This window comes from Propithecus coquereli, unplaced genomic scaffold (assembly GCF_000956105.1).
Source record: "Propithecus coquereli isolate 6110/MARCELLA unplaced genomic scaffold, Pcoq_1.0 Scaffold40, whole genome shotgun sequence".
Taxonomy (NCBI): domain Eukaryota; kingdom Metazoa; phylum Chordata; class Mammalia; order Primates; family Indriidae; genus Propithecus; species Propithecus coquereli.
The window spans coordinates 4,737,825-4,752,363 of record NW_012149730.1 but is presented as its reverse complement, the minus strand read 5'-3'; the positions used below and the strand labels follow the sequence as shown (position 1 = coordinate 4,752,363).

The following is a 14,539-nucleotide window of genomic DNA, read 5'->3' as shown; positions in this document are numbered from 1 at the left end:
ATCCCTGATATAATTATCGCTCAGTATTTTTGTCCCAACTTGTTTTTATTAATATATTCCTAAAGCTATTATCCTTTTCTGTAATCAGTGCTCACTTAAATTTATACATGTTAACCAGTTTATTTGCTCACAAGTGCTTCTTGTATCATCTTTGACCATCTTTTGGACTCAATTTCCTTCTTGCTGAAGACCACTGCTCAAAATTCTTTTAACAGTCTATGAGTGGTAAATTCTCAGCCTTCATTTGAAAATGTTTTTATTTCGCTTCATTCCTGAAGTTTAGTGGACTACAGAATGCCACTTTTCTAGTTATTTTTAATAATCATTTGAAGGTGAGATTCTATTGTTTTCTAGGTTCTATTATTACTATGAAGTCTACTTGCTTCATAGGTCATCAGTCTTATTTTCTCTCTACTTTTAAGATAGTCTCTTTGTCTTACATATTTTCCAGTTTCACGACAATATGTCTAGTGAAGATTTACACTTTAACTTACCCTGGCCAGACTTGCTGTGCCTTCTAAATCTGAAGGTTTATATCTTTTATATAATTCTAAAAACTCCTTTAGCCATTACCTCTTAATGTATTTCCACTCCTCTATTCTTTCCTTCTTCAAACTCTCAGTGGAAATATGCTGGACTTTCTCAACTTCTCTTTCATATTCTCTACGTCTGTGTTTTTGTGCTTTATTCTATAATTTCTCTGGACTTCCTTATCAGTTCACTAATTTTCTTTTTAGCTGTGGCTAATCTGCTGTTTAACCTACCCACCTAGTAATTTCAATGATTATATTTTTAATTTCTGAAGTTAACTAAGTTCTTTTTAAAATGTGTGTTCTTTTTCCACAGTGCCTTGCTCTGATATTCTTATTCCTTCTTTTAAGTCTTTAATAAGTTTTAATATTTTTTAGACTATCACTTCTATTACCTGAAGTTGTTGGAAACCTAATCCTGCTATTAGTTGTGTTCACTGTTTCTTGCTTACATTGACTATTTCATGTGGCTTATCGTTTTGAACCCTTAAGTTCATCAACAGGATTTTATCTACGAGAAATTGGAATGACCTGCATTGAGAATATACTCCTCCAGATACATTCTGCCTTTCCTTCTGCTATTTTTTGTATGGTAATATCTGGGCTTGGGAGTTTCCACACTACATACAGTTTATATTTAAACCCAACTCAGCTCAGGACCATGATATGAATCCTTAAGGGAAACTTCTCAAACCCCTCACAGCCCAGGGTGTAACAGTCAAGCTTCCTTGACTCTTTCTGTATCAAGGGAGAGACCCAGATGTCTGGTCCTTGCCATTTGAGAAAAAAAAATTAAAGAAAAAAAAAAAAAAGAGAGAGAGAGACCTGTTTCCTATAGTATTCTTTTTGAGAGTATAGCCCACTGAGTATCTAGGGCCAAGGGCCTATACTATGTAAATACAAAATGACAAGTCCTTAAATTATGCAGACCAAAACCTTCACCATCACCACCAAGAACACCCCAAGTCCCAGCTTCTGGTACGTCAGGCCTCAGTTTTTAGTTCCATAAATTTTTTTTGGTCCCTGGATATTTCCCTTACCTCCCTGGACAAGCTGAGTTGTGTAATTCAAAAAATATATTTGTAATAGTTTACCTAGCAAGTCCTCAGTGATTTTTGGAGAAAGGATTTTCAGGTTATCTAATCTGCCTTATACCAAGCCAGTAGTTAAGTATTTTAAATTCAATATCATAAAAAGATAACTTTTATTAAAAAAAATTTAAACAGTTTTTGTTATTAACATTTAAAAATCTGATTCATATTCATCCTTCCTAGACGGAAATGAAATAGATACAAATTAAATCAATAGCCATGATCATATTTCATGGAACACTAAGGTTCAGCACAACGTAATTTTAAAAGATAAAACAAATGCTAAATAAAACATCAAGAAAAAAATATGCACATTTTTCACATAATCATGCCACCACTTAACTCTGCAATCATTTCTATTTTGTCCCTTAAGAGTTTTGTCTTGCAAATCTATTAAAATCTAAAAGAAAAATTCTAAATGATTAAAAATCAGTCTTTTATTTGTTTTTATCAGGACAATTTTTAATCTTTAAGTACTCCCTGGAAAATACTGTCTAAAGTATCTAAGCCCCGAAAATAGGTAAGTATAATATACAGGAAGATAATTATAAATTCTTAAAGAACTCAGGAGTAGTTTTAACCCTGAAATTATTTTTAATCCTGATACAAGTGGCACAAAATTTAGGGTAACAAAGCAGAGGTGGAATTTAAAACATGCCTACTTTCTATTCACCTTTCAAAAAAACCAAATAGTCTAACAATTCAAAAATTCTAATACAGTTAAATTAAAACTATAATACTGTATCAGAGATATCTAAAGTTATAACCGATTTCAAAAATAAAATAATCTTAACACATTTTGTTCTTACTCAATTAAACTTCCATCATTTTCTGAAAACATATATAGCCAGAAGCTTCAACCACTCCTTCAACGCAAATTAATTTAAGCACCTTTTGAATAAGTTATCACTTAATTATTAGTCTCTAAAAGGAAAAAAGCCAAAAAGTCTTCTATAAAAATACAATGAATAAAAAAGTAAATTTATTAGAAAGTTTACCACTCACCAAATAATGTCAGTTTCAGTATTCTACTACACTGAATTGCAAAGGAAAGGTCAGAACTATCAAAAATTGTTATAAGATCACCGTCTGGAATTAAAAAAAAAGAAATGAGTTTCAGATTTGTATGAGCAGTGAACTAGGACACATGTAAAATTAAGATCCAAAATGTAGATTGCACAGCATCATTAAACTCTCCTATAAAACCTTAAATCTTAAAGGATCATCTAACAAAGATGTATTTTGTTTCAAAAGAACACTAAATCAATTTTTCTTCCTATTTCTATTGCAAAGTATTTATCATATCTTCATGAGAAAACGTAGCTAAGGTTAATGCATTAACTTTTACTAGTCACCAGGAAGAGATTCATGGTAGCCATACCACCAGTTATTGGTTTACATTAAAAGCTTTCCATTCCAAAAAATTTAAATATATTTATAAAAATTTAAAGTAATACAGATTCTCAAGGTTCAAATCTTAATCCTAATTAAGACAGAACACCATTGACACAAAGGGAGGGGAAGACATATATATTAATAATACAACAATAACTCCAAGGGCTGCAAAAAAGAGGTTTCTAGAAAACTGCTTAGGGAAACTGTGGCCTCAAGGTCACATGTGGCCCTCCAAATCCCGAAGTGGCCCCTGGACCAAATCCGAACTTCACAGAACAAATCCTGTGATTTGTTCTATAAAATTTGGATTCAGTCAAAAGGCCACATGTAGCCCCAAGGCTGCAGGTTTCCCACCCTCAGGTCACTGACTGTTTTGATACTAAGATAAAAACTACCATATTTCCCTATAAAAACATATATATACACAAAATAGTGCGTATTTAAGACTGAAATCCCCTACATCCCAAGGATAAAGAATATTATAATTAGCATATCAATTGTATGTCTGAAAAGCTTCCAAAGGGCTGGGGGGAAAAATGTTCTATAGAGAGAGCAAGAACAGAAAAGGAGCCATAGACAAGGAGTTGGTCAGGGACCTCTGCAAGGTATCTCCACAGACACAGTTGGGTGGGGAGGATTTTTGTTCTGAGAAGGCCAAGAGGCTAGATGCTCTGCTGCACCAATTTTAACACTAACTAGGAAAATTTACTTTGGACAAGGATGGCAGTAACTGAGGATTTTCTATTTGTTTTTAGCTCTTTATAAGCAGACTGATTTCACGCACATCTAAAGTTCAACTTTCAGGGATTCTACTCATAAACACATTTTTAAGAAAATAAAGTATATATGAAGAAGAAAGAAACTTCATATAACTGCCCTTTTTTCTTTTCTGAATTCCACAACAGAAACAGAATATCTCTGATGGTAGGAACTTTACCTGAGCTATCCCTCCACTCTAGTGTCCAACAGTCTAGGAAACACAAATCTGAACAATTCAGAACACTTTAAACACCATGAAAAATAAATACAACGTTGTAACTAAATGTATTGGACAAATTCTAACAATGATGATATCCCAAGCTAGGGGTCCACAAACTTTGACCAATGGACAAATCCCTGTTTTTACAGGACTATGAACTAAGAATGGTTTTTACATTTTTCAAACGTTGTAAAACAAAGATAATGAGACAGGGGCCTTATGCAACCCACCAAGCTAAAATATTTATTATCTGATCCTTTATAGAAAAAGTTTGCTGACCCTTGCCCTAAACAAAAATAAGTGAGTTAAGAGAAAGCCAGTTAGTGTGGTCAGTTTAAGATATACTACTAAGTTTTAGGTAACAGCAAAGCATCCCAGGTTAAAATAAGACACTTAAAAATTTCAATTGTAAAGTTTGGAAGTCACAGATGTGAAAGTCAATGTATTGTAGGCAGATGAAATATTACTAGGGAAGTGAACACAAAGAAAATTGCTCTCCTTTATTGTTCTTTAACATGGGTGGCTCTTAAAAATTTGTTTTGCATGCTCTTAGATCATACATCACAAAAAGGAGAATTACACCTGCGGCTAGATGGCCAACTTAGCTGATCACTGGGGATTTATACTCCCCTCCCACAGTGTAAATTGTGCAATATGACAGCCCAGAAAAGGAGGGCATTTCCCAATCCCATGCATCTCAGCAGAGCCATGTGACTGGGTTCTGGCCACCATGTAGTGGACAAAAATGATATACACCACCTCGAGGCCTAGTGAGTAAAATCTCTCATGTGATTCTTCACACTCTGTCATCACCTATCTGCCTACTGAATGTCAATGACTAAGGTAAGCTTGTTAACCAAGTGTTAAAGATAACAAAGCTTCTGTCAGCCTGGATCCCTGAAATGATCTGAGTGCTAAACCACTCAGATTGTAAGATTTCTATTTATAGCATCTGGCATTACTTTAAGCCAGCACTCACAGAGACAGAGAAAAACTATTAGTAGTAAGAAGAAAACCAGTATAAGCGCAGTATCAGAGATGTTAAGGGATAAGGGTATTTCAACAAGGACGGTGTGAGTAGCAGTGCCAAATACTGAGATCAAGATTAAAAAGACTACAAATAAATTCAATAGTAGAAAACATACAGGTAAACACCTAAAGAGAAAATTTCAGTTAAGATATTAACAAATGCAAGTTAAAGAATAGAAAATATAGTCTACTTCTATAATTCCACTGTATGTTTAATTAAACACTTGTCATGCAAAACCCATCTCCATAAAAAGTTTTGTGGTCAAATGAGTCTGGGAACACTGCATACTATAAACTGACAATGTGTATCAGCGTATTACACTCTAAAAATTCCTTCAATAAAGCAACACATTTGTCTTTGTTTAAACCAGCTTTCCCATACCTTAGTTGACCATGAAATCCTTTTTCATTCAATATATACTGATATCCTTTACACATGGGGGAAAAAAGAGTGGGAATTTTTAAAGCAAAAAGGAAACCAGAATTGTATGAGCAGAAAAAGGAAAAACGCTTGTAAAAATGTGAAAGTATTCTAACACTCAAAACTGTCTTCCAGTAATAAACCACTTAGCTATTTTTAACTTAGAATTGTACTAACTACACAAATATCTCATTAAATAAACTAGGTACTCACCTATCATAAAAAGGGGGAAAAAAGAAATAGTCCAATAAAAATGGACAAAATATTAATAACATATACAATACTTAGACTTTTTAAAACTAGCTTTAAAGACACTCTTACCTTCATCTTTATACTTTATTGTTACTTCATCATTACTCAGAAGTTTTCCTCTGAAAACTCGTTGCATCATTAGCACTAATTCATCATAAGTAATATCTTCATTATGAATAGGAATTCGCCGAATATCCTCCCCAAGTTGAGCTTTGATGATCAGCTTCCCACTTAGGTCCAACTGTCCATTCATGGTGGACTCCAGGATGTTCTATATATACAACTCTAGGGAAAGACTGATAAAAATGGTTTTGATGATTAAATGACAACATATTTTAAAGTTGAAAATAAAGCTACTACTAGAATCTAAGAAATTCTGACCTTCAAAAGAGATTCATTGTCTCAATGTTACCATATTCAGGTTATAATGGTCTAGAGGCAACTTTATGTGCATAACAATTTTTTTTTTATTGTTTTAAACTACTTACCTGACATTACCATTTAGATTTCTCATTTAACATGTTTTAAAAAAAATTCCTGATCCTCCACCTAAAACCTGCCTCTCCTATAGTCTTTCCCACCTCAGTTAGTGACAACTTTCCTTCTAGTTGTTCAAGACAAAAATAATCTTGGTTCCTCTCTTTTTCTCAAATCTTACATCCAAACTGCAGACAAAATCTGGGTGCCAATACCTTTAAAACAACTCTGGAATCCAACCACCTCAGTACCTTCACTGCTATAACTCCATCCCAGGCACCACATCTCTTCCGTAAATTATTACAAAAGACTCCTAACTGGTCTGCCTGGTTTTTACCTTTGCCCACTTTTATTCTATTCTGAACACATGAGAGTTATCCTGTCAAGTAAAATCCAACGTCACTCTGCTCAAAACCTTCCAAAGGACTTTCATTTAAAAAGCAAGACCTACAAGGTCATAATCTAGTCGGTGGCCCCTGGCCAAGTATTTAATCTCACTTTCTACTTTTCTCCTTCCCTCAACCCTGCTACACCCATACTTTTAAGTTCTTCCTCCCTACTCAAGGCTTTGTACTTGCTACTCCCTTAGTCTTGAACCCTTTTGGCACTCCTGATATGATTCAAATGCCCGTTCAAACGTCAATTTCTCAGAGTTCTTCCCTAACTATCTAATTTAAAATTGCTCCCGTCACTCTCTTCTTAACCTGTTTTACGTTTCTTCGAAGCACTTAACACTAACAGACATTAAAGATTTAACATTTTATTGTCTTTTCTAATGGAAGGTAGCAAGTAAACAATTGTTTGCTGTATTCCCAGAGCCTAGAAGAGTGCCTAGCACATGGTAGTCATTTAATAGTTGCTACGTGAAGGGAGAAATAAATGATGGCTTCAAAATTCTATTAGCCTATAACTCTAAATGCTAACCGTGAAGAGAAAAGCATGTGTGAACACTAAAATAGAGCCTCAAATTTGTCTCTCTAAAATAAGAAAGATCTCATGAGTATTTTCTCTAATTTCCTATTTTTGGGAACTTGAAGAGAAAGAACAAATGTGTGATACACTCCTGAGCTTTGTAAAAAACTGTCCACTACTGCTACATACTCCACAACCACACCCACCCCACCTTGTTGGGTGTTGATTAGACTGCATACTTCAAGAAAGACACACAGGGCCGGGCACGGTGGCTCATGCCTATAATCCTAGCACTCTGGGAGGCCGAGGCAGGCGGATGGTTTGAGCTCAGGAGTTCGAGACCAGCCTGAGCAAGAGCGAGACCCCGTCTCTACTAAAAATGGAAAGAAATTATATGGACAACTAAAAATATATAGAAAAAATTAGCCAGGCATGGTGGCGCATGCTTGTAGTCCCAGCTACTCGGGAGGCTGAGGCAGAAGGATTGCTTGAGCCCAGGAGTTTGAGGTTGCTGTGAGCTAGGCTGACGCCACGGCACTCTAGCCCAGGCAACACAGTGAGATTCTGTCTCAAAAAAAAAAAAAAAAAGAAAGACACACAGTATCAGAGACCTAGTCACTAAATACTAATCTGCTACAGAATTTTCCCTTCTTGGGTTTTATTTTAATCCTTAATCTTATTCAGTATGATTATTCTGTAATGACTTTGTAATCTTAAATTCAAAATAATGTCTAAGGCCTCTAGTAATTTAAATGGTTGCTATATAATGGAGAATATATTTATGATCAAATAATGGGTTAGTATCCCTTCTTCTCAAGGTAAAGATGTCACTGAATATGTTATCTTTAAGTGCTGAGCATTTCCTGAGCATCAACTCCTTCCTCCTCCTGCTCCAAGCAAATGCTCTCTCAAGACTGTTTAAGGTGTCCTACAACCTCTCACTGGCCAAATTCTGGTTTCAACCTCATGCTTTACTACTAGCAGTTTTCTGTTTTCTTCTCTTAAATCTGTTACTTCATTAACATCATTACACTTCTCTACAATTATTCTCTGTCCTTTTTGCATGTGTGAAAGCACTCACCTGTCCCCTCAACACATAACCCTTCAAATGCTTATAAAAAGTTTTCATGAATCCTAATTCATTTCAAAAATATTACCTATCAGTGCCCGAATGTTCTTTATATAAATGTCCCAGGCCCTTTTCTCTAACTATTCCTTAAATGAATGTCTCTAGACTCCCTCATCATCCTCTGGACAGATTATATTTTATTATGTTAATAAATCTTTAATGAAATGGGGCATTAAAACTAAATATAACACTCTAAGGTCAATGCAGAACACAGTGGACTGTGTTCCACGATAGGGATGCCATGGTTATCTTAATGCAAAATAAGAACACTGTTCGATTTTTATCTGCCAAGTCTCACAATGGACTTCTCATGAAGACTGTGATTAACAGAAACCTCTCCACAACCAGCTCTTCACCTTCTGCAATGCCTTCTGCATTCAGGAAACATTTACCAAATACCTACTATGTGCCAAGCTCTGAAGTATAATTACTTCAACAAAAATAAATATTTCATCTTATTTGTACCAGCAGCCTGAGAGAAATAATGACCTTTCAATAAATCGATGTACTTATTACATTCTCCGACCTACATGATGTGTAAACCAGAAATAATACGGATAGGGACCAGTGCTTAGCTTTAGTTAGATGGTTCTATCTATTCCCCAGAAGCACCTAGAATAGTGCCTGACATATAGTCTGTACTTAAAGAACTGTTTTTGTTCCCTGCATGAAAGATAAGGAATAATAAAGTTCTGATAAAGGGAATGGGAAGAGAAAGCTGTAGCATCAGATCAGTTCTTAAGTCAGACCCTCAGACTGTACCCTTTTATGTAGCTAGAAGTGACTCCCCACATCATACTCCTAATTATGAGAAAATTCCAACATCAAATATAATTGATGGTATAGCCTTTTGACTGTGGAGGGGGTTGTTGCTCAGATCTAAAAACTTGAGTCACGTATACGTGTATCTGCCATGCTTGCCTGCAAATTCACTTTTGGTGTTTCCCAATGATTGTAAACTCTCCGCGGCCAGGAAATAGTGCTTCTTTACTAAAGCTGTCCACATTTGTACAGTTATTTTCTCAGGGTAAACACACAAGTAGCACAAAACTAAGTGTGCAAAAAAATTTTCCCTTCAAGGAAAATCTCATCCCCTTCATATAAGAGAATTCTGGTTCTCATTTTCTCTAACAAGGTAGAGACTGGTATGAACAACTAGTTCCTAGAAATGCTGATGAGATTCCAACTGCGATTTCTTCTCCTACCTTGTTCTTGCCACATTACCTCTGAAGTCCAGAAATGAATCGGCCACTAATTTATATAACCCTCCAACATGAACGCTTTTCTCCGCACTGGGAATAAACCGACATGCCCAAGGGTTCACATAAAAAGCCTGCCTCCTGAACCAAGGTCTAGGTTCAGTAGCCAAACTTCCGGCTCCACTAACCCTGAAGGGAAGACCCTGCTCAAAATCAGAGGCTGTGGCTTAGGTATCTCCTGAGGGTGGCAATTTCCTTCAAGACATCCTAAGCTGAGTCAACCCTTGATTATTCCAAAGAATGCAAGGGGCCTCAAATCCTGCCTGACGAGAAGAAGTGTAGCACTATGTGACCTTAAGTCCTTCTTGAAGGTTCATTTTCATTATATTCAAAATGGGAATAGTATCTGAATTTGGATAGGTCCTTGTGATGATTGAGTTCGTACATCTAAAATACTTAGTATACTACCCAGCAATGCAAACTCTTAAAAATTAAATAGAATCATCACCATAAAACCGGGTTAGGCCTCCGAACGGCACTTGATTAAGCACTGACTTAGCCAAGGAACGAGGTTTCTCTTAAGTGACCCCCGATCTATTTCCATAGGCGCCACTCTCCACCCTTCTCACTCTTTCACGCCCCTTTGGGGGCCGACCACCCCAAGCCCCCTCCGCTTTCTCGATCGACCCCCTGGGCCAAGCAGACCTGTACAGACACGGGCCCTAGCGGGCCCAAACGCCTCCCAGAGCCCTCGCGACCCGTCTCTCTGCCACAGTGGCCAGCGGCCGCTCCCTTTCTCCCCTCCCCCTCCCCGGCCTCTTCTCCCCCACGCGAGGCCGCACCTGGCCTCCCAACTCCCCCTCTCCAGCCAACCCCCTACCACAGCGCCTCCGACCCCACCCGCCCGGCGCCTGTCGGTTCCAGCTTCCGGGTCTCCCGGTCTTCTCAGAAAGAGCGGCCGCGCCCCCGTCTCCAGCGGCCGTACCAACTAGCCAAGGCCGCCGCCGCCGCCCCTCTGCGGGTCTCCACCGACCAGGCCGATACGAGGCAGCCGCTGCCGGGGCTCTGAGGCGTCCCGGGGAGGCTGCGGTCACGGCCTGCTCTACTGCCCTCCGCGGCCGCCGCACCTCGCTCGCAGGCTCGCGCGGGCCCGGGCCAATCGCACGGACCCAACAAGCCTAGCGAGAGCTGGGGCCCAGTACGTGGCAGGCGAGGGAAAAAGAGAGGCGGGAGCAAGGGGAAAAAAAAAAAAAAAAATCGGTCTTTTCGCCCCGCCTCACTGCGAGCGAGCCAACCCACAACGCATGCGCAAATGCGAGGGGCGCGGGGCTGGCGCGCGCCCAGCTGCGCGGCCGCCCAGTCCCTGCTTTCTCACTGGATGACCGGATGTAGAAAGCGCGAGCTGAGCCGGTGCACGCATGCGCGGGGCGGGACCAGGCCTTCCCGTTTTCCCGAAAGCGTGTTGTTCCAGTCTCTCCCCCGTGGGCGGGGCATAGTGTGCTGTGCTGGACTTTTCTGAGAGCTGGTTGTGTATAAGGCTGTCCAAGTTAAAGTGGTTTTTGTTCTAATTTTGTGACCATTGTAGTTCCACTAGTCACATCGCGAAGAAACTGTTTTCTCGCTTTCCTTCTACAAATCCATTCATTGTTAGGTGCGTACGCTTTGCCACGCACTGCTCCAGGAGTAGGAATGAATCAGTTTGTGAGCACGGAGTTTCCAAGTGAACAGGAGACCGGCAGCATCTTTGAGACACGACAAATCTGCAACTGTGTTAAGGGCTGGGAAATTGGGCTAAGGACTCCAGAAGTGTTTTTTGGAGACTAAGGCATTTGAGCTTGACCTGCATACTCTTCCCTTCTCCCTTAACCTGCTCAGATCCGAATACAGTATGGGCAAGTGGGAATTTATAACCAAGGAGCGGGGGTTGGTCAGTGGTTGAAAATCACTAACAGGAAACATAAGGGGCAAGGGGGATTCTGGCCAAACTGAGCCAACAGAAATCTAGCAGAAGATAGGACTGAGTGATCGGAAGTCACCTAGGCAGGGGTCCCCAACCTATGGTGAGTTGTATAATTATTTCATTTTATGTATTACAATATATTGCAATGTACTAATAATAGAAATAAAGTGCGCAATAAATGTAATGTGCTTGCATTATCCCCAAACTATCCCTCCCCGTTCCCGGGTTGTGGAAAAATTGTCTTCATGAAAATGGTCCCTGGTGCCAAAAAGGTTGGGGACGGCTCAGGATGGTGGAAGATGAGGAACCTGATCAGATATGAAGGGTGGGGGGTTCTTACTAAACTGACTTAGTGGAGTATTTTGCTAAAACTGGATTTTGCAAGGAAGTGCACAGATGGGCTAGGAGAAGGTTCAGGAGCCTGACTAAAGTTTGTCCAAGCAATGAATCTTTGTCACTTCTAAGGTGGAGACTAAGTAGATAGGTAAAACATTTTGATCCTACCTCGTCCCCAGTCGTTCACTGAAATGACGGACCTGGAGTAAAGTATTTTTAGGAAGAGAAGTCATGTTTTTTTAGTACTTAAATAGTGTGATCTTTTTCAGTTACAAGTCTCTGAAAATTCTGTTTGAGAGTGAAATATGTGAGTTTAGAATGCTATTTGCCTCCGATTGGTATTTTCCAACAGTTGTATTGCCCTTTGAGTAATTGTTTGCAGGGACTGGTAAGCAGAGGACTATAGAAGTTATGAAGAAGAGTTCCTCATTTTTCTCCAGAGACTGTGGTTCATTGCTTGTTGTTTAAAACTGCGTACTATAGTTTGGGGAAATGCACTGCTGTCTCATGATAATCTGATGCCTTTGAGATGGTTTAGGATTGGGTAAAACCACACCCATATGGGCAGAGGTAAAATATTCCCTGAAAGAAGTGAATATACCAATGTTAATGTTCCTAAAAAGAGGTCAAACCCTGAGGCCAGAGATGAGGAACGTTGGCCTGGAATGGGATGAATGTCTCCTCTTTAGACCCCCAGTGAGGGGGAACCCAGGAGTCCTTCCACTTAGGAGAAATAAAGTGCCCTCTGTTACATTGTGGTCAGCTGCAAGCCAGGAAGAGAGGCAGCCATAGGCTGGCCTGTGGAGGGGCTGGGGCTCATGGACTCTGAAAGCAACTTGAGGTTCTTTATGTTGTAATTCCCTCATGCGTCACCCCCAAGCAATCAAAGGTCTTGTTTAATATTAAAACTTATTCCCAGGTACCACAGGTTGTGGTGATTCCTCAAGTCAAAGCTGACACACATCTCTGTACTTAATCTCCCAATAAATATAGGTGATAACTGGCCACAGAGCCATAACCCGAATTGAACCACTTAACCTCTCTTACCAAAAACATAATTTCTTCCACTACGTGTGTAGTTTTAGTTACTACTGCCTTTAATTAATGAAGCCAAAAAGGCTAAGTTATCATATGATTATCACTAAGCATTTATAGTCATACTTATTGGGAATAAGCATCAAACATGCCATTAAGAAGATTGTTCTAGGTAGTCTATAAGTAATCACACCTTTAAAGTGCTGATAGTCAGAAAACATCTTACTCTCTTTGTTTGTATGGAGTGTAGAAAGGTACTAAACCAGAGTAAGTGAAATTCATGCTCACCTGAACTTCTGTCCCACATCCAGGCATTTTGGTTTTAAATGAACACTGAGAATACTCTTGAATCAGAAAATACCACTTAATGGTAGTACAGAATATGAAAGTTGGAAATAAGGAGAAGCAGTGGAAGGAAATATCTTTGACACAGCCTGTAGCAAGGGGAGATAAGAGGCTCTGCAGTTTGAAGTTTACTTCCCATAATTCATCTGAATTATCCTGTGGTTATAAGAGAGGCAGTCAACCCACTTACCACCTGCTATTTCTCCCCAAAGGTCTGTGTAGCTAAAACTCCTCAAATGGAAAAGGGAGAAAACCCTAAGATTGAAACTGGGGGATTCACAGACTGGGTGGGAAACAGGACAGAGAATATGAGTCCTATAAGCAAGTTAGATAAAATCTGTTTCATCATGTTTTCCTTTAGCAGTTAGTGTAAAAATAATTCTCAAATTATTTTGAAAATTTCAGTCATCTCATTTACCCTCAGGGGAACCAAAGAAATATGTGCATATCTCCTTGGGTGAAAATTTCAAATAAGTTATGTACCTTCCTCAGAATCCCCTCTGTTGTGGCAGCAGTCACCTATATAAGAGAATTACAAACAGAAGAGAAATCGTGAGGACCAAACAGGGGTCAACTGGTCAGCTCAGCCTCACCTCCACTGGCCAAACAGAAAGATCTGCTTGTGTGAACAAAGCTAGCTGCCACCCCATGCAGAGATAATGGAGAAGGAGAAAGGAATGATATTCTTACTGTGTGCCTCTAAGCTAAGCAAAATACTTCAACCTGTTATACCAGCTGCACGGCATTAAGACCCTAAAATGGTTTTGCCTTACCCGGGGGCTCTACATCCAACCTTTCTTTAGAGTAATTTCTCCTGAAGGCAGTTCTCCTACATTGTGTATCCTTAGAGGTTAGTACCTCCTAGGTATTCAATACGTATTTATTGAATAAAAGAACGAAAACTAAGTTTCCTGCCACTTTACAAGGCAAACTTCCAGAAAAAGGAAGCAGCTATCTGGTGAGTTCCTAGCTCCTTAGCAGTGTAGGATTTTGTCTGAGTAATTTGAAATCACTCACTTTTCTTCATTTATGTCCCCTGGAGACAGTGCTAAGTCACCACTGTGCTGAGTTACCTGTCAGAATTTAGGTTGAAAGAGGAATGCTATTACGGGCTGACTTGTACCCTGTCCCCTGAAATTCATGTGTTGAATTCCTAACCCTCGGTACATCAGAATGTGAATTATTTAGAGATAAGGCCTCTCAAGAGGTGATTAAGTTAAGAAGAGGCTGTTAGGGTGGGTTGTTACTCACTATGACTGGAGTCCTTAGAAGAAGAAAAGATAGGACACACAGAAATACCAGGAATGAGTGTACACAGAGGAGAGACCATATGAGGACGCAAGAAGGCAGCTGTCTGCAAGCCAAGGAGAGAGCCCTCAAAAGACATTTTGGCCTCAGACTTCCAGCCTCCACAACTATGAAAAAATAAATTTCTGCTGTTGAAGCCAC

General features: G+C 39.3%; 1 protein-coding gene across 2 annotated transcripts in view; it reads right to left on the bottom strand.

Moving 5' to 3' along the window:
- The window catches only part of TFG (TRK-fused gene), a 37,308-nt gene extending 26,499 nt beyond the window's left edge, over nucleotides 1-10,809 (bottom strand). For both annotated transcript variants that reach the window (XM_012652847.1, XM_012652848.1), the window contains exons 1-3: nucleotides 10,400-10,809; nucleotides 5,767-5,993; nucleotides 2,627-2,710 (exon numbers count right to left, since the gene is read on the bottom strand). In XM_012652847.1, the coding sequence (XP_012508301.1) occupies nucleotides 2,627-2,710; nucleotides 5,767-5,950 (268 nt within the window). In that variant the 5' untranslated portion in view covers nucleotides 5,951-5,993; nucleotides 10,400-10,809. The remainder of the gene's footprint in view (nucleotides 1-2,626; nucleotides 2,711-5,766; nucleotides 5,994-10,399) is intronic.
- Nucleotides 10,810-14,539: the final 3,730 nt, after the last annotated feature.